This window comes from Periplaneta americana, chromosome 11 (assembly GCF_040183065.1).
Source record: "Periplaneta americana isolate PAMFEO1 chromosome 11, P.americana_PAMFEO1_priV1, whole genome shotgun sequence".
NCBI classification, from domain to species: Eukaryota; Metazoa; Arthropoda; class Insecta; order Blattodea; family Blattidae; genus Periplaneta; species Periplaneta americana.
This window is the reverse complement of record NC_091127.1, coordinates 109,722,558-109,741,774: the sequence shown is the minus strand read 5'-3', so window position 1 is coordinate 109,741,774 and position 19,217 is coordinate 109,722,558. Positions and strand designations below refer to the sequence as shown.

The window sequence follows — 19,217 nt, the reverse complement described above, 5'->3', positions numbered from 1 at the left end:
GTGTCTTCCAAAAGACAATTTTGTGGGAGAACATAAGAGTACAATTTGATAGATTTTCCTTCAAAATTCTGAGCGTAATCTCTCTGTACTGTATAAGGTATCTGATTTAAGTCTCATTTTTTGTTTAGGCAGCCCAAATACCAGTCGAGGTAAGTGGGAGGTATTTAATAGTTTCGCAGGCGGAATCCAGTATACAGTTCACTGTCATTGTTTCTTGAATGTTATGAATTTGTCTTCCTGTGATAATTTTATGTTAAACGTGTGCTGTCGATCTATTATGTTAATTATTTATTTTCTTCCGGCTTTCCAACGTTTGTGTAAAAAAAAAACTGCATGTCTGTGATTCACTGTTAGAGCATAGGCGGCGCTTAATGTTTTCTTATCTCATTTCTTCCGCATTCCTGCCTCTCGCAAACTCTGTAGCTCCCAACTACAGGCATACGTCTTTGTCTTTTCAACCACACACATTCAGGATCGCAATATTTTATTGACAAGGTCGCGCCGTCGCTACACGTATAAGTGAATAGTTGCGTTTAGTGAGTGAGACCTTGAGTGTGACTGATACGTAACCCCAGTACTCTTCGATTCCCGATCGCAAACACTCCAGCTCCAGACAGTATATTCTTTCCATCAGCAGCACCTACGAAATTTGGAAAGTTCGTTTCCCTGTAGAATTGATCCGCTATTTCCTTCCATTGAAGCTCCATTTTCTCACCCATACACTTAGCATGTAGAGCATCCCAAATACTCTTACAGGTGTGTTTGACATTGCAACCGATGGTAGTTTTCCGCAGTATGTATTTATAATGAAGTTCATTGTCTCGTCTTCGAACTGTGAAGTGACCGTTGAAATCGCAGGCTGACTTCGTGGACTTGCTGCTTCAACAAGTAGTCGGCTGAAAGCTCGCGGTCTGTCCGTGCACATCTCATTTTACTCAAATTTTCATAATCTACGTCACAATTTTTTGAAGCTCCAGCATTAAAATACAGGGAATATCTTTCAACTGTCCCGGAGTTGGAATTTCCCGCTAGTGGCCGCAGAGACATTGTCTCCCGCTATGCATGCACCCGCTGTTCGCCTGGCACGCAAGTAATGTACAGTTATTTGTACTTACCCAGCTCATTTATGTTCAAAATGTCCCCCATTGACTACTACACATTGCGGACACCTTCTTATAAAATTATTATTAACTTCACAAATTCAGCAGAACTGATTGACTCTATTTCATCTCTTATGTAGTCTTTTGCGATCATTTATTAAACCTGTTTCTTTCAATTTTTTTTATTGTTTTTACTCAAGGTACGGGTCTGTTTGGAAATTTCTGTCTGAACTTTCGTCGCGTTTTCGCACAAGATTTTCTGTATTTTATATAAGTATTATAAATATACACACGTTCACGTAATGAAAATGGCACTGGAACTAAACACTTCACACACCAATCACTACCTTCACACAAATAATTAAGCACAACTCAGAAACTAAAGAGCATTGGAGTATGCATCCACCCCGTACGGCAGCCGCTCCAGCTTACGGCAGCATTGAGGCCGCTAACCGGGAACTGCGTCATCAGCGTGTTAGTCACAAAGTCGCCTGGGAGCGGGAAGCGGCAACTCTCCGGGACAGTTAAAAGATATTCCCTGTATAATACGTTGCCATGGCATTGATCTATTTTATATTGTACACCATCATCTTTGCCTCTTAAATGTTTGTATAAAAGAAAGAAAGTAATAGGTCAGAAATAACAAATATTAATAAAATACCATAAATGAAAATTGAAAAATAATTTAGATTTGTGAATGAGCAAATGACCATCAATTCATGATTATACACTAGTAGAGTCAGAAAATCCCGAACTTCGGGTGGCAACCCCATGCTCTGTAGGCAACTTCTCTGCCTTGTCCGTGTGGTATGTGGCCTACTTTCCAGGCGTACAGACTCAGTGTGCCGACCGATCAAAGGAAAAAGTAATGCTTGAAGTGTTCTTCGATATCCAGGGTCTCGTACATTTCGAGTTTATTCCTGAGGGTCGAACTGTCAGTAAAGAGACGCATGTTGCAATTTTTCGACGTCTTTGTGATGCAGTTCGATGAAACAGACCCAATTTGTGACAAGGACAGCGTTGAGTTCTTCATCATGAGATTACCTAGCACATCGGTCGCTCTTGGTGAGCGAATTCCTCGCACAACACAAAATACCTGTCCTTCCACAGACACCATATTCTCCAGATCTTGCTCCAGCAGATTCCTATCTATTTAGAAAGGTCAAATCCCTACTCAAGGGACAGCGGTTTGCGTCAGCCGAAGAGGTGAAAATTCATGCGACGCGCGCTCTGCGGGAAGTGACCAAAGGTGGGCTGCAAGTGTGTTTCGAAAATGGTACTGACGCTGGCAGAAGTGTGTCACTGCCCAGGGAGCGTACGTAGAAGGCGGTGTTGTGAAAATGTTTACATGTCATCTGCAACAAAGTTTTACATACATGTTCGGTTGCTTTTTAACTCTACTAGTATATTAATGAAACTGTTATTCTTCAAAGTTTACACAAGTTTGTTTATATTTTTTTGTTTTGTTTTTGCCTATCCATCCTTCTTTCGATATTTGCTGTATTCTTACACATTCTCTCTTCATGCCAAGCCTCTTTATCAGTGCATCTCTTCCTGCTTCCCACCTTTCAATCTCTGCTACTCCGCTACTATGGCTGAATCTCATTCTTCGTTCTGCTTTCTTCGTACGCTCTAACCTCCGTTCAACTCGAGGGTCTCCACAATGAAAATAAAAGGTTCCAAACTTCAAGGGGAAAAAAGTACTAGATCTGGGAGAAAAGTACTAGATTCATTTTCTCCCAATTTTACGTATAGGTTTTCCCATTATTTCGTTTATTATGCAGTAGGCCTATTTGAATTTACTGCTTCTCTTCCCACTTCTCCATAATTGCTTTTGTACCGGCGTGTTATATAAAATGTGAAATATTAAAAGTAGGAACTTTCTGTAACTCCATCAGAATTTAGACTCTAAATCGCCAGTTTTAGCTGTCCACTCTGTATTATTCAAATATCGACACAGGTTCACAACTACAAATAAAATAAAAAACCTGTCAAATAATAAACAGTAACTTATTTGTAACTGAATCTTGAATTTATATTTTCATGTATTTTAATAGTCCATTCTATGTAATTCAATTCACTATCCATAATTTTCACATGTAATGAGATAACAAAAAAAAGACTATGAACCCGGCCGTCAGTTACAAGACGCAATAACTGTGCCACTGTGCGTGGGAAACTGGTTACTGAACTGCTTGGCCTCATGTGATTGGATTACCGAAACAGCGTGCACCACATGGAAACATTCTGCCAGGGTGTATAAGGGCATCTGAAGGCAGGATATTGTATTTGGTGGGATTGTAAGAATAATTAAAGGAAGTACTAGATTTTCTTAAGTAGGTTCTAGCGTACTAAAAAGTTTTAAGAAGTATTAGATTAAGTACTAAAAGTACTAGAGGTGAAGACCTTGTTCCACTCCGCCAGTGTACCTCCAGTCTCCGTCTCATTCTATTCTCTCTGCCAGTTTTCATGGATATCTATAGTCATAGAACTCTCACTTTGAGAGAGGAATAGAGATTAAGGATGTTTGAGAATAAGGTTCTTAGGAAAATATTTGGGGCTAAGAGGGATAAAGTTACAGGAGAATGGTGAAAGTTACACAACGCAGAACTGCACGCATTGTATTCTTCACCTGACATGATTAGGAACATTATATCCAAACGTTTGAAATGGGCAGGGCATGTAGCACGTATGGGCGAATGCAGAAATGCATATAGAGTGTTAGTTGGAAGACCGGAGGGAAAAAGACCTTTGGGGAGGCCGAGACTAGATGGGAGGATAATATTAAAATGGATTTGAGGGAGGGAGGGAGGTGGGATATGATGATACTGAATTAATTTTGCACAGGATAGGGACCGATGGCGGGCTTATGTGAGGGCGGCAATGAATGTGTGGGTTCCTTAAAAGCCATTTGTAAGTAAGTATCTATAGCCATAGATGGCATAGACAAATACAGGATCTATACCTCTACGTTTCTGCCTCTCTCTCTCTCTCTCTCTCTCTCTCTCTCTCCCCCCTCTCTCACCCTTCTTCTCTCTCTTTTTCTCTCCCCCTCCGTCCTCACTATTTCCATCCATGTTCCTCTGTTTCTCTCAGTTAAAAGAATTAATACAAAACGATAATGTTACTTTCAAGGGATAAACCCATGGATAAATCTTTCACTGGAATAAAATTTGTCTGAGATGGCAGCTCTTTTTACAAGAGTACATGCAATAAAATTTACAATCCTATCTGTGAGACGGAAATGTAACGTCTACAAATGTATAGGTAAATAAACTACAACGTAAATAATGTAATAAATTGATTGCAACTGTTATGTGAACAGATGAATGTTTACGAGGGTAGTATTCTAACACTGTATGCTTTATGTTATGAAATCGTGAGCGCGGTCTTGAATGTGAACGTTCTGTTGTGTGCAGTGCTGGTGGTGCCGAGAGAACCGCTGTCATGAAGCGGGAGGAAGTCATTCGCACCCAGGAGAAGGTAGTGCTGGAGCACCGCGGTACGCTTTTCGGCACGGGCTCTTTCCTACCGGTTGTCAGGTGAGTACATTTCTCAGATTCTTTGATATAATAGAACAAATTACGAAATTATCGGAAACGTTTGTCGAAGCGCAGAAGTGATAGTCAAATGTATTGCACTTTTCTTGTGGAATAAGTTTCAAATACTTTTTTTTTTTTTTTTTTACATTGAAGATCACTTGAGTGTTAATCAACTGCCAGGAAATTTTCTCCCTGGCAGTTTTCAAAACTGGTAAACTGAAGTTGGGCCTTCATTTGTGCCTGAGAAACATAGAATATGTTAATACCCTTACAACCAGTCAAATATATTCGCTGACTTAGCTCAAAATGTCCTTTGTGTAACGGTAGAATCTACTGGAAAGCGAAGATATTTTGTATTCGAATAAAATAATATTTATAGAAGCTTTAGTGTTTTCACGCTTCAGTAATGCTGTAAAATAATTTATACAAGCTACTCAAAGACTCGTTTACAAATTATGTCGCAGATTGGAATTAAACATTGTGTTGGATTTGGGGCTCTCAAAATCTACTCGCTCAAAATAGTCCGAAACTAAAAGTATGGTATGATATACTTAACAGGATTGTTAGGCCTTCTTTTTGTGTGAAACAATAGTTCTGGTTCTGTCGATGCACCTCACCTCAGTCCATGTCCCAAGAAGACAGACTCAGTCCCGGAATACACGTCAACTGAGTCCCGGGCCTAACATCAAATCAACTGAGTCACATACGAAACATCAACTCATTCAATATGCTAAACAGAATTTTTGTTCCCATATTCATACACTTAAAACTATGTGCACAATATCTGTACGTATCGTTAAAAATTTTGTTCAGCATATCGCTTATTTTTATAATTGCATGTAAATAGTGGTAGGGAGATATCTAAAAGCAACTGATGTCACGAAGTCTAGGCGAGATAGTAGCTAATTATTATATTTGTCTATTTTAGCTCTGACGAAGTTCTCTTTTAATAATATTTGGTTTCTCCTAGGGACGTTACTGCGAATTTTAGTATGTACCGCTTTGCATATTCTGCAGCAAGATAATAAACTCAAAAATATTTGGTTTACGAGAATAAATGATATTGTTGACTTTCGAGTGAAAGAACTCTCAGAAATTTGTAGTTCTTGATGACTGTGAATTTTCGATCCTTTATTTGATGGAAATTCAGAATTTGATGTTATACAGGATGTTTCCGAGGTGGTGTTGCAAACTTTCAGGGATGATGGCGAAGGGCACATGTATCAATTTGAGATAGGAACCGTGGTCCGGAAATGACCGAGTCGAAAGTTATAAGCAAAAATAGTTGTGTGGAAATGGAATTGTAATTTGGCACCATGTGCCCTCCTTCCCATAACCTTTGGAACAGTCGTGGAAAGATGGTATGGGCCGGATACAATCTGTGAGCTTGTTACTGTTCCCATTGGCTCATACGTATTCGAAAATCAGGTCTGCTTATTCCGCTCTCGTGTACTTCTCCATTTCATAGGAATGATCGACTGGACACTGCAACTTGTACACATACACTGCTGTCCACAGACGTGCATATCAGGACCGACCATGTCAGTTACACATTACGCTATCTGCATTGCTTTAGTGTAGTTTCCTGTCCCCATCCCTCAGACAGCGCACTGAATGGAATACTGTAAGTAGACAACGTAAACAACGTCAGATAAATACAGTATGTGTAAGATGTACAGATAAATACACATAAATAAGGTATACAAAGGAATAAAATTATTTAATTTCCACACAACTATTTTTGCTTGTAACTTTCGACTCTCTCATTTCCGGACCCACGGTTCCTTATCTCAAATTGATACATGTGCCCTTCGCCATCATCCCTGAAAGTTTGTAACACCACCTCGGAAGCACCTGTATATGTGTGTATAGTAGATAATCACAGAACTGTTGAATCCTTGCGTCATTTGGTTGTATTTCCATTAAATCATCTGTAAAACAGTTGTCCATACCTTCTGGTGATAAAATGGTAGTGCAAACAATAGCTTAAGAAATTGTCCTATTTCGGAATCCTACCTGATTTCATGGCAACTTAATTCATTTTATTTATGTATTTATTTATTTATTTATTTATTTATTTATTTATTTATTTATTTATTTATTTATTTATTTATCTGTCTGTCTGTCTGTCTGTCTGTATAGCCCTGTAGAGATCAAGTACATTTGATACAGGACATGTAAATAGTGAAGCACAATATTATAATGTACATTAAATGCAAATTACTTAAAATCCTATATATACAATATAATTACATAATTATATGCTAGGTCATTACAATTTTACATTAATTATACATCTACAGGGTGTATAAAAAGGATGGCGAAAACTTACACGGTTGAAAGTACACAATAAAAACATGAAAAACTTACCGCTAGATTTGCATAATATATACTTTAATAGAAACCACAATTTCAAGTCACACAGAGTTTGTGTGCACTTGATGTGTGTTTCTGGCGTCTTGTCAGCCCACCCGAGTTATGTGGATATAAAGGGAAAAATTGAGACGGTGTCGTGTGGAGTTTCGGGTAGCTCAGTCGGTCAGAGCGTTGGTGCGTTCAGCTAAAGGTCCCGGGATCGATACCCGGCTCTGGAACAATTTTTCCCTTGAAATTATTCAAGTCTGCTTCACAGGGAGCTTTACTTGAAAGGTAGATTTGCAAAGTCTTACTAGTTAACTCTGTGAAGTCTACGAGACAATATGCGTCACTTACATTACACAGAAATTTTTATACTATTTGCATTAAAAGTTTGCTTTCTTTATTTGAAGCGTGCATGTGTTTGTTTATTAGCCTATATCATTCATGTAAGTGAGAAGTTATTTTTACTTTCTCGTTGTAAGACTTATGAAGAGAGAGTATTGTGATGGGAAAATGAGATTGAGCGATTTTCGCCAAAATTCACGTTTTCAGCATCATTGATCAGAAAAAGTGGGTTTGTGCCTGCCCTCTAGATACAGAGATTTCCCTAAACTATTGGATCGATTTTATTTATAATGAGTGTCTAGAAATTAATTTATTTTGGAACGATGCACATAAAATATACCCAATAATTTTAGTAGAAAAAAAAAGTAAGTTAGGCCTATTTGTTTTAAATATAAAATACAAACTCGAACTTGAAATATACGCTAATTTTTTTTTTTTTCGTGCGTGAAATGAAGATAGAAATGAAATAAATATCTCGTATATCCCGAAAAGTCGTCTTAAAGAAATTAATAAATTACATGTAGAATTATTCAAATCTAATTTAATAGACTACACGCTAGGCTAAGTGACGCAACCACTGTCCTAAGTGAAGGGATGGGATGAGGATACCTTTATAAACCCATTTTAACGTGTGAGTGAACAAAAACAAAGTCTATATGTTTACCATTGATTTTACTTTTAAATGTCATTTCGTAAATAGAAAAATATTAGAAATTATTATAATATAAAATAGCTATTTTATGTCGATATCTAGTTAAACTGTGAATTTATTATAAACGAAATAGTGTCTTTGGTTTTATATATTCTTCTCTTTAGTTTTCCTTTCTCTTCTCATTTTTCTTCCTTTTTTCTCTTTTTTGCTTACGGCATTTCTTCCTTCTTTCATCCATATTTATTTGTTTTCTTTCTTATACAAAGGTTTGTAAAAGTACAAATGAATCATTTATTTATGAAAGGCCCGTTGTCCAAAAACATATTTTTGTGGGAAATTGAAAAAAAACTGTTTATTGAAAATACTAAATATTTAAAAAATCTCAAAACATGATATATTATACTATAAAATAAAGGGAACATGTTAAGGAAATTTTCAGTTACTATCATCAAAATTGTCAAGTATACAGCTTTTTGAAAAGGCTGGACAAAGGGCCTTTCTTAAATAAACACTTTTTTCCATCCTACAGTGAAACATTTAAGGTATGTATTAACGTTTTGGAGGAAAATCTACATTTTTAACCAACCTTTTTAAGATATTTATCAGACAAAATATATCAGAAACTTCAATTTCACTTTTTAATTCCTTAAAAAAAAATAATTAATGAAAAATTATTCTATTTCTTCAAAATGCCATATATTTTCTAAAAATTACTCAATTTTGAAATTTCTTTCACTGAGTTATTGTTGTTTATGCGTACAATGCTCTGTACTAGGATTTTGCAACTAACATCATTACAAAGAAAATTTTAGTCAAAAAATCGCCATTTCAAACGTTAATACATACCTTATTACAAAAATGAGCAGTAAACATGAGATGTAGAACTGTGTCTCATTTTTTTACCCTTTCCCTTCTATGTTGCTTGCACTTGCCTCTTACTTTGCTTTTTTGGCCATGAAGATGTGAATGTATTTGGGAAAGTCGGGAAAAAGCGATTTCAGGTCACGAACTTTGTCCTCTGTAATTGGTTGACAATCAGTGTAAGCCTTGTCGTTTGGCAAATCTATTTCAGCTCCAAATGCAAATAGGAAGTGCTTGGTTTGTAATCTCCAATGTAAGGTAATGCCTCCTGTATCCATTTCTTCTTTGTCCAGATGAAGTCGTGGTATGTTGATATTGCAAAGACTTCTCTCTTTCCTGTCTTACACAAAATTTGTGATTTGCACTTGCAATAATTTCTATCACATCTCTGCCTGTATAATGTCTATCCACTTTGTTTAGGCTGCTCTTCACCGTACTAAAATCCCAGTTATTTGGCAGGTATGAATGTCCACGTATTGATAGTTTGTACACAACTCTTGAAAAGCGACCCGTATCTACAAGTGTCATCAAGAAGCAAATCATGGAATGATTTTTGTTCTGCTTTGCTGCGTTATCACTGTAAATATACAGCTCATCGATGTTGCTCGACACCTCTTCTCTCACATATGTGAGCAAGAAAGAGCACACATCACTACTCTTTTCCTTGCAATATCTTCATGATATACAGAAAGTAGGCCTCACCAGACTTAACATTGTGAATAGAAAATACATTCAGTGTTAGCGGCCCTAAGTAAAACACCTGCTGGATTGGAATATGGGGCCGATATATATTCTGCATTTAATCAACAGTTAAACATAAAACATTGTCTTTATTTGTGCAGTATTCCTTCATTTGCTTCAGTGATGCATAAAATTTATTGCTCTTCCTTTTGTGAACAATTAGTTGACCTTCTGCCACTCTCTTAGCAGTTTCATTAACCCATTATATCCCGAAATAAAATATTTTTGAATTTTTGTTCTAAATTTGAGTTCTAGTATGCCCTTAGATCACTTATCACATATAATGGTTTTATTTTGAGAATAGTGTATATTACATGTGTTTTTTAAGCCGTATGAAAAATCATACGCTGGGCGTTAGTGTGTAGTACAAATACATTTTCTGTTCATATGAGTAAACATTTGCTACACGTGATATTTTATGTGTTTTACACTACATATGTACTAATAACAATAATAAGTTGATACATTTTGCAAACAATGGCACTGCTTCGTGTTAGAAAATATATTGTTATTGCAAATGGTATTGCAAGAAACTGTTCTTCAGATGTAAACCAACATTACATCTCACACATCGAAACTTTCCACACTTCTTTTGATTTTTACTCCCTCGAGAACATTTTCCTAGTCCCAGAACATTGCCATTGCCTATGTTGGTAGCTACAATAATTACACTGTTGCCATGCCACTTGATAAGTGTTATCCAATTTCTGTCATCTTGCAGTGCGTGGTATGAACCTCTGGGATCTCTCTTCATATCGTGTAATGGAGCTTTCTCCACTCGATCTTTACGTGTAGTTCTTATGCAGTTGATACCATTTTCTGACAAGGTTTAGAGAAGAGGAAGAGAATTGAAGTAATTGTCAATATAAACTGTACATTTCTGAGGAAGGAATTCAATATATAGTCTTTCGGTAATAACAGTTCCAAGTGTTTTGCCTTCTTCTCTATCACTTGCACCAGTATAGGATTGAAAACTAACGAGGTAACCCGTGGATGAACAAGATACCAACTTGTATCCATACCGAATGGACTTTCCACGAATAAATTGTTTCATGGAGTGATGCCCATGGTTCCATTGCTCCGTCCAGAGAGAATTTATTCCCTGGTGGGACAATGAGGCTTCCAAATTTATCATTGAGATGTGTAATAAGTGGCCGGATCTTCTCATATATTTTGTCTTCTGGTATTACCGTTCAATGAAAAAGTCTATGTATCTGATTGAAGGAATTTCTTTACATTGCGTTGCTCGCAAGAGCATTGTTGGTGTCAAGTCTTCTCTACCATTAGGTACATACGACGATGCATAATTTTCAGTATCCAGATAAAAGCAAAATTGCTTTGTATTTGTATACATCTTCTGAGGGCAACTGGATCATGAAACCCTTTTCTGATGCATATTTTACTCTTTCTCTAACAATGTGTTCAACAATTGCACCAATTATATGTCTGAATATCAACAGATGCGGCCTTACTGTGTAAACTACTTATATACAGTATGTAGGAATGGAATCAGGTATTTTTGCACTACTATTATTAGAATCCAAATTTTTTTTCAGTATATTTTCTCTGAACTTCATCTACTTTTACTTTCTTAGGTCTTTTGTGTACACTACGTTTGCTTTTTGTTCCTTATGTTTCGTTATGTCCTGAAAGTGAATCTTCTTTATCAAAATTTCTGTACCTTGGAAAAATTATCAAATACAGATTACACCTCCATTTCCTGACTCAGAACACCTCTCCATAAATGTAGAAAATGTGCTTCCTCCCCTCCTGGTCATTTCCTGCATCATCTTGGTCGCTATCTAGACAATCACATGGTGGTACATGAACCAATTATTCCGAGATAGTTTTCTTATGTCTTGCGCTACTTCATCATTCCCATCCAAATTCTTCTAATACACTAACTATCTCTTCATTGGTGTCCACACCTGTGGAGTAACGGTTAGCGCGTCTGGCCGCCAAACTAGGTGACCCGTGTTCGTTTCCCGGTCGGGGCATGTTACCTGGTTGAGGTTTTGTCCGGGGTTTTCCCTCAACCCAATATAAGCAAATGCTGGGTAACTTTCGGTGTTGGATCTTCTCATTCAGACGCTAAATAACTGGAGATGTTGATAAAGCATCGTAAAATAACCTACTAAAATTAAAAAAAAAAATATCTTCACTGGTTTCCAGATCCCTAAATCAATACGAAACTCGTTACTTCCCAACGTATGATTTATCATACACAACAATTCAACTTGTCCTACTACAATAATGTAATGGAGCTTTCTGTCAATAATGGAATTATGGAAGCAATAAAGATCATTCTTTATATTATTACTAGACCTCGGATTTTAGGCTAAATGCCTATTTTTGTTTATAGGACCAAACTAAAATTACTTAAATATCTTCACGTTTCACATAAAATCTGAATGTTTGATAGAAGTTTTATTGTGCCTAAAATGCCTATTTTGCCCCATTATGACCTATTTTAATATTTTAGAGCCTAAAAGTGCCTATTTCGGGTATTTTTTTTTTGCTGCAATACTATAATGTTTTGAATATCACATCGCAGATCTTTCAGTTACTTTGGTTGAAGGAAGAAAGAAATTTCTCGAATATTGCTGGCTTTGTTAAATACTTTTGCAAAGAGTAAGGAAACAAAGGAGCAGTGACCTTGTGAGAACTCGGTTTTCCAAAATACAGACTGTGAAGCTGAAAAGAAAGCACACGAATCGAACTGGCTATTACTTGTCTGCAGTCGAACAGTGTGCAAAGTGTTACACGTAGTACAGTTAAAGGCGTAGTGCAGTTTTTTTTTTAATTCAGTATTTAGGTATATAGTTTTAAATTAGGTTGTGTGAAATTGTGTAGTTTGAATTATTGTAATTGTGTAATGCCGAAGGAGAAAGGAAACAAAAGCTCACTAATTAAGCAATGGATCCAGCAAGTTCCGGGACTGACCTATGATGGGACAATTATATTCTGCCGGTATTGTTGAAAAGAGGTGAGTAAATATTGCATAAAAACGAAACAATGACCTATGTAGCAGTAGCAGATAATGTAGACTTCATTTAAAATACCGGTAACGTGCATTTAAAAAATTAAACTTCTAATATCAATAACGAACAACACAGAATAATTATAGCTATTGTTTTCTGGTGTTTGGGTATCGCAAGAGAAAAAATCTCACATCAGTCAGCATGTTAATGTCTCCGGTTATGAAGCAAAAACCTCCCAGTGTAATACCACTAATACCATATACTAACCAAAGTAACAATTTTTCTCTTCTTGTAACTATAATTAATACATCTCAATGCTTAATATTAATTATAACAGTTATTGCAATTTCAGTAGGTAGACACACATTTGAGGTGTGAAAACCCCTATTTTGAATTGTCTTAAATTATATTTTAGGTGCCTAAAAGTGTATTTTTAGTGCCTAATTGACAATTTTAGAGCCTATTTTAGGTGCCTAAAAGTGCATTTTTAACGGCCTAAAAATCCGATGTCTAATTATTACATAAGAAAGCAAGAAAATTGCAGTATTATATGAAATAAAGCCAAAATTGTTTACCTTGGTGCGTTTTTGCTTTCATTTATTGACATCTTAATGTTGTCTACTGTACTAAAGGACAAAATACAGTTTCAAAAACGGTGACATTTTCTGTGTGGTAAATTCAAACATTCTTGTATAATAATAACACATAAAACCCTCATAACAAACAATATTTACATTGTTAATTGAATAAACAAAATTACTTATTTCTCGTATGATATTCCATACGCTGGAATATAATGGGTTAAGAGTAGGACTTTCAACATGGACCTGAAGTTCCTCGCATTCACAGCATGTATCTAGCTGCGGTCTACCAAACCTGTAGTCAAAACGCTCTTTAAAGTATTATAGAAAAAACTATATTTTACAGAACAATCTGGATATTTCTCCTTAAAAAGAGTACCGGTATACATTTTTTTTATGTATAACTCTGCATCAAGGTAGTGTACTTCCTTGGAAGACTAATGACTTGTTTTCGAGGGAAAACTTGCAATGTGAACTTTTACTTGCATCACTGTAGTGACTGAAATAGTCTTCTGGTTCTGTTGTTTGCCTCTGTTGTCCTTTGGGGATTTATCCAATAAAATGGGTTTTTGTAACCACATCTTCTTCTCACCAACAGCTAACAGACTCATGATTGTTTTCTTACATACTTCGAATTTCCGTTCACGAACCATTACAGTCGAAGTTTAATTATGAAAGGTCTTTACTCCAGGACACAGGGCCATTCGTAAATAAACAATTATTACGAAACCCCATATTACACACACGATGAGTTGGACATGTGGCATTTCTTGCCTATATGAAGCGCCTTGGTATAAGGATTCCATTCATACAATAAAATGAAAATGCCTATTTTGTGGACAAAGGGCCTTTCTTAAATAAGCGATTCATTAATGTAGATTTCGAGTTTTCACGGAAATACACCACTCCTTCGATTTAGTAGAATGCATTTGAGTCTAAAGAAAGCAGCAAAACAGTACAACGTGGTCTCTTGTTGTGACAAAAATCCAAGTCCCCGCATACCGTTAAAGTATGTCACAAACACGCTCACGTCTGAGTATTTCTCACAAAATAAATATTATTCAACGCCTTCAAAACTGAGGAAATAATAAGGATATTGCTGGAGTGTGCAAGGTTATATTTCTTTCTTTCTTTCTTTCTTTCTTTCTTTCTTTAATTAATTTATTCATTTTTATTTATTATTTATTTTTACTCTTTTTCATTTATTTTATTTGTTTATGTAGTCTATTTATTGATTTATTATTGTATTTGATGGATATATTCTAGGAAATAAAATTAATTTGTATTAACGTTGTATCAGATTCACTTTTTTTTAATGAAATAATAACTCTTAGTTATTCATTCCCGTATGATCGATTTTTACTGTCTATAATATTTCTGGATTTTCATGCTGTACCCATGATGCTTGCCGATTGCAGTGAACTTGCTCCGCGTGTTATATCTAACAAGCAAACATTCTCATGAGGACAGATAAAAAAGTTATATTTTTTTTCTTCCGCCATGTTAATGTCAAAATAAGTGCTTATACAAATTTAAGTCACTCGAGCGCAATTACGAGGGCCGTAAAAATAAGTTTTCCTGGGGCCATTTACATAAAGGAAACATAATTTCATGGAAAGATTTATTGGAACAGATACAACTTTTGAGCTATTTTTTCAACACATTCCCCACCGGAATTGACACATTTGTCATACCATGGGACCAACTTTTGTATCCCTGTGTCATAGAAGTCTGCCGCCTGGGATCGGAATCAGTGTGTGACAACCGTCTGCATCTCTCTATTGATCCCATGATATGACAAATGTCTCAATTCCGGTAGGGAATATGTTAAAAAGTAGCTCAACAGTTGTATCTGTTCCAATAAATTTTTCCAATGAAATTGTGTTTTCTTTCTGTAAACGGCTCCAGGGAAACTTACTTTCTGGGCGGCCCTCGTATTGCGCTCTAGTGACCAAAATTTGTATAAGCACTTGTTTTGTAATGATTCACATTGTGGGAAAAAAAAGTTTTTTTTTTATCTGCCACAATGAGAATGTTTGCTTGTCAATGAGAATGTTTGCTTGTCAGACTAAAACCTCATCTTTCCCCTACGTATCCATTGGTGATATAGTCACGGCACATAAGGTCACACAGGACAGGTCTTACCCTATACCTGGAACGTGTTTAGTTAAAATCATTTCAGACCTAAAAACGGTATTAGGAAAGACTTAACCGGCACATACGTACGGATAACCATCATGTAATGCCTGTTTATGTTGTTTCCACATAATACTGGTAACATTTTATCACTCAGAGTGTGTGGTTTTATTGTATGAAACATTCTGCATCCAGCGACATGTAAAAGCGATCCAGAGGAGCATCTAAGCATGATTTTCGTGACACACTGTAATTGCAGAGAGTAGGATAAATTAGCGTCTGTTTTATTATTCTATAGTATATTTATAGGCCTAGTACGTAATGTGTGTATGTGTGTCCAATGCTTACCCACTTCACTTTGCGTGATTCGTATTCCGCATACTGCGGATAGATGGCAGGACTGTGACCCATTTTCAAGTTGCACACTACTTCGGTGGGCCACGTTATGCACGATGTGTACCTGTCAAGAGTTACGTCGTGTACTAGGGTGAGTGTATATGTAAGTGTTCGTGTAAGTGTAGTGTAGGGAATGGGTGAGGATGATGGTGAGTAAGGGAGAAGGGGGAACCCGGTGCCGGCACGTACACTTAGCGGCAAAAAGAATGGGCCGGCCTACAATTTCTAAGTTACAGAGACATAACATTGCGCATGCGCGTCTCATCAAAGCTTTGGTTCACTAGGTAACACATAATTAAACCATTTAAATTTGCTGTATTTTGAAAGAGTGATGGAACAGAGAAAAATTATATTGCTGTATTTTGTTTAAGAGTCTAAAATATGTAATAAAATCGAATGGCGGGTTGATTCTAGATACACCAGGGCCCTTGAAGAGTGAAATAATAATAAAATTGATAAATACAAAATCAACCAGAGCGAATATGAACAGGAAAACCACGTATTATGCCGAACTGATAGTAACAGTCACAGTAGCGTAAGACGTTACGGCATTGGTATATTGAACAAGTTGATAGTAGTAGCGCAAGGTTCGAATCTCTCCCAATCTTCTTTTTTTAATCACAAATTTGCCATCATATGTGTCTCGCAAAGCTATAATTATATGGCGATATCTCTTAAAATATTCCCAAACTCTAATAAATAATAAACCTCCCTCTCTCTCTCTCTTTCAAGCAATACTGCTATCTGTTAATATAACGGAAAACGATATCCAGAAGGAACACTTTTCTTCCAGCAGGATAATCATCCGATACACACCCCCAACCGGATTCAAAGATGGTTTAGGAGGAGGCGTGATGTCGACCCAGTCGACTGCTCTCCAAATTCACCAGATATGAATCCGATTCAAAATTTATGGGCTGCAGTCAAAAGGATCCTACGCTCTATTTGGGCAGAACAACCACCCGTTCGGACACCTGAGGACAGAGTTCTAGATGCGTGGGAGGAGATGGCCAAGAATTTACTGTAGATCTGTTCCGTAATCTTGTGGACTCCATGCCGCTCAGAATGAGTGCAGTTGTTGACGCAGGTGTCTTGTGGACGAGATACTAGTCCCCACCACAGGCCTTGTTTTGTTAATATATTAAAAAATTGTTTGTTTTTGTTAATTTAATTATTTATTTGTGTTTGATATGCGTCCGGTTTTTTAAGGATGTGAAACAAGTATTTTTGTTTATACAGGCCAGGTCTCACCTATTAATAGCCCACAGGTGATGGGCAATAACATTTTACAAGGCAGGCATAACGAAGCTTGTTAACAAATGCCATTTCACATTTAAACTAATAAATTAAGTAAAAATTAAAATAAAAAATAATAATTTTACCGTACCGAGAGGCGAACTCTCAAACTCTAGTACGGATGTCAGACTTCTTACCACTGGGCCACACACTGCTCGTAAGGTTTATTACATTATAGGCGACGACTTTCAATGAAGAGTCACCACAGCAATGCCTTGCAGTGGGTTACGTTTACACGGGTGAACCGCGCGATAGAACTTGCATTTCTATCGACCAAGAGTCGGCCCATTCTTTTTGCCGCTAAGTGTACCTACTCCTGTCGAAGAGTACCAAGGGGGCCGCCAGGCTCAATGTTCCCATCCGATGGACGAATCACTATCAACAGTGACATATGCCTTCCCTTCATGCAGTGCGGAGAGATTTGGGATATAACCGAGGCATATTGGTGCACAATTTAGTGATTAGAAGTTGTGCACCGCCATCTCTCCTAGTCCCGAGGTAGAAATTTTACAAGAAAATTTCTGACCCCGCCGGAAATCGAACCCGGTAGTAATAAAATTATTTTGAACGTTTTCGATATAGAATTATCCCACAAAACTTAAAACAATTACCGTATCTTTTCGAGGCAACAAATATTAGATTGTAACAGATTTTTAGGCCTATATACTCTTATGAAGGAGAAAGGCGATTAATACCAAGAGGATTACATTTCAACAAAATTATGAGTATCAAATCGAATTTGAAATCTAATGAAGTTTAAAAAGAAAAAAAAGGTTACAGATGACAGAGATTTAAACCATTCAGAAACAAGATTTATTAAGGTCAACGTACACAGATGAGATTAGTTAGGTACATTTTTGTTGTAAGTATCATAAAACTAAAGAAAAGTAAGATAATCTAGAACAGAGGCTTCGTGTGTATTTGTATTGCTTGCATGGAGTGCTTTCACTTGTATGAATTGTTCTGAAGATTGCCTAACCTGTAGGCGCTCGTCTAGCTAAAGTCCGTGATCGACAAACAGACGTAGATTGCTGCACTTCAAAGCTAACTAAAATACGTGATCAGTCAATGTTGTATATAAACAGAGCTTTTGTGTTTGTTACATTGTGTTTAGCACAATGATATCAAACAACGCTTAGGGTATCAATTGAATCCTCAGTGAATAATTTAATACTACTGTACTGTTAGAAAATTGCATTTCGAGCGCCATTAGAAACTTAATATGTTAATCGCTATGAAGATGTGGGATTGGACCGTGAAGCCTTTTGAATGATCTTTGTAATGATAAAGATAGGATAAAAGTGAGTTTATTTAATCCGACTGTAGTTAATATGTTATGAATTATTAAGAGATCTTTCTTCTAGAAAAAAAAATTATTTTTTTAAATTTCTTTTTCAAAGAAATCTTTCAGAACTTCATGTTCTTTTTAAGTATGCTGACTTTTTAAGTCCAATGGAGATGATTAAAATAAAAAATGCGTGCATCAGTTTATATCGATTATGTTCGGGTAAAGAGGGATGTCATTTTTTGTGCAAATTAAGTTTTGTTTCCCAGATGAATACACAAGTTAAATTTTACAAGTAGGTGTGCATAAAACAAGAGAATGCTAGCATTTTGTGTGTCTTATTTGTGTAGAAAATTACTTTCCATAAGAGTCTGAGCCACCGGCGTAGCTCAGTCGGCTAAGGCGCTTGCCTACCGATTCTGAGTTGCGTTCGGGCGCGGGTTCGATCCCCGCTTGGGCTGATTACCTGGTTGGGTTTTTCCGATATTTTCCCCAACCATAAGGCAAATGTCAGGTAATCTATGGCGAATCCTCGGCCTCATCTCGCCAAATATCTCGCTATCACCAATTCCATCGACGCTAAATAACCTCGTAGTTGATAGAGAGTCGTTAAATAACCAAGTAAAACAAATAAGATTCAGAAGTTTAATTTTCATTTATCTGAAATCTCATTTTATGACTTATCTCCCTTTACCCAAACACCATCGGTATTTCAGTTGTTTAAACTATTAAAACTACTTATTATATAAGGGTTTGTTTTGTTTGTCTTTTTTTTATCTTTTTTTGCTTTGTTTCTACTGTCGAAACAACTGGTCGATTCTTAATCTATTGTCTCGCGTCGTGGACTGTTTCGGCTGAGAACCGGTTCTGCGTGCATGAAATACGTAGCCTACGTCGTTCCAGACTTGCAAGATGCATGCACGCAGTGCAGGAATCTGCCCAT

The 19,217-nt window shown here is 36.6% G+C and overlaps 1 protein-coding gene across 2 annotated transcripts in view; it reads left to right on the top strand.

Moving 5' to 3' along the window:
* kat-60L1 (katanin p60-like 1) overlaps positions 1-19,217 on the top strand; it is a 216,707-nt gene that overhangs the window by 40,465 nt on the left and 157,025 nt on the right. For both annotated transcript variants that reach the window (XM_069839855.1, XM_069839856.1), the window contains exon 2: positions 4,520-4,642. In XM_069839855.1, coding sequence (XP_069695956.1) covers positions 4,548-4,642 — 95 coding nt within the window. In that variant the 5' untranslated portion in view covers positions 4,520-4,547. The remainder of the gene's footprint in view (positions 1-4,519; positions 4,643-19,217) is intronic.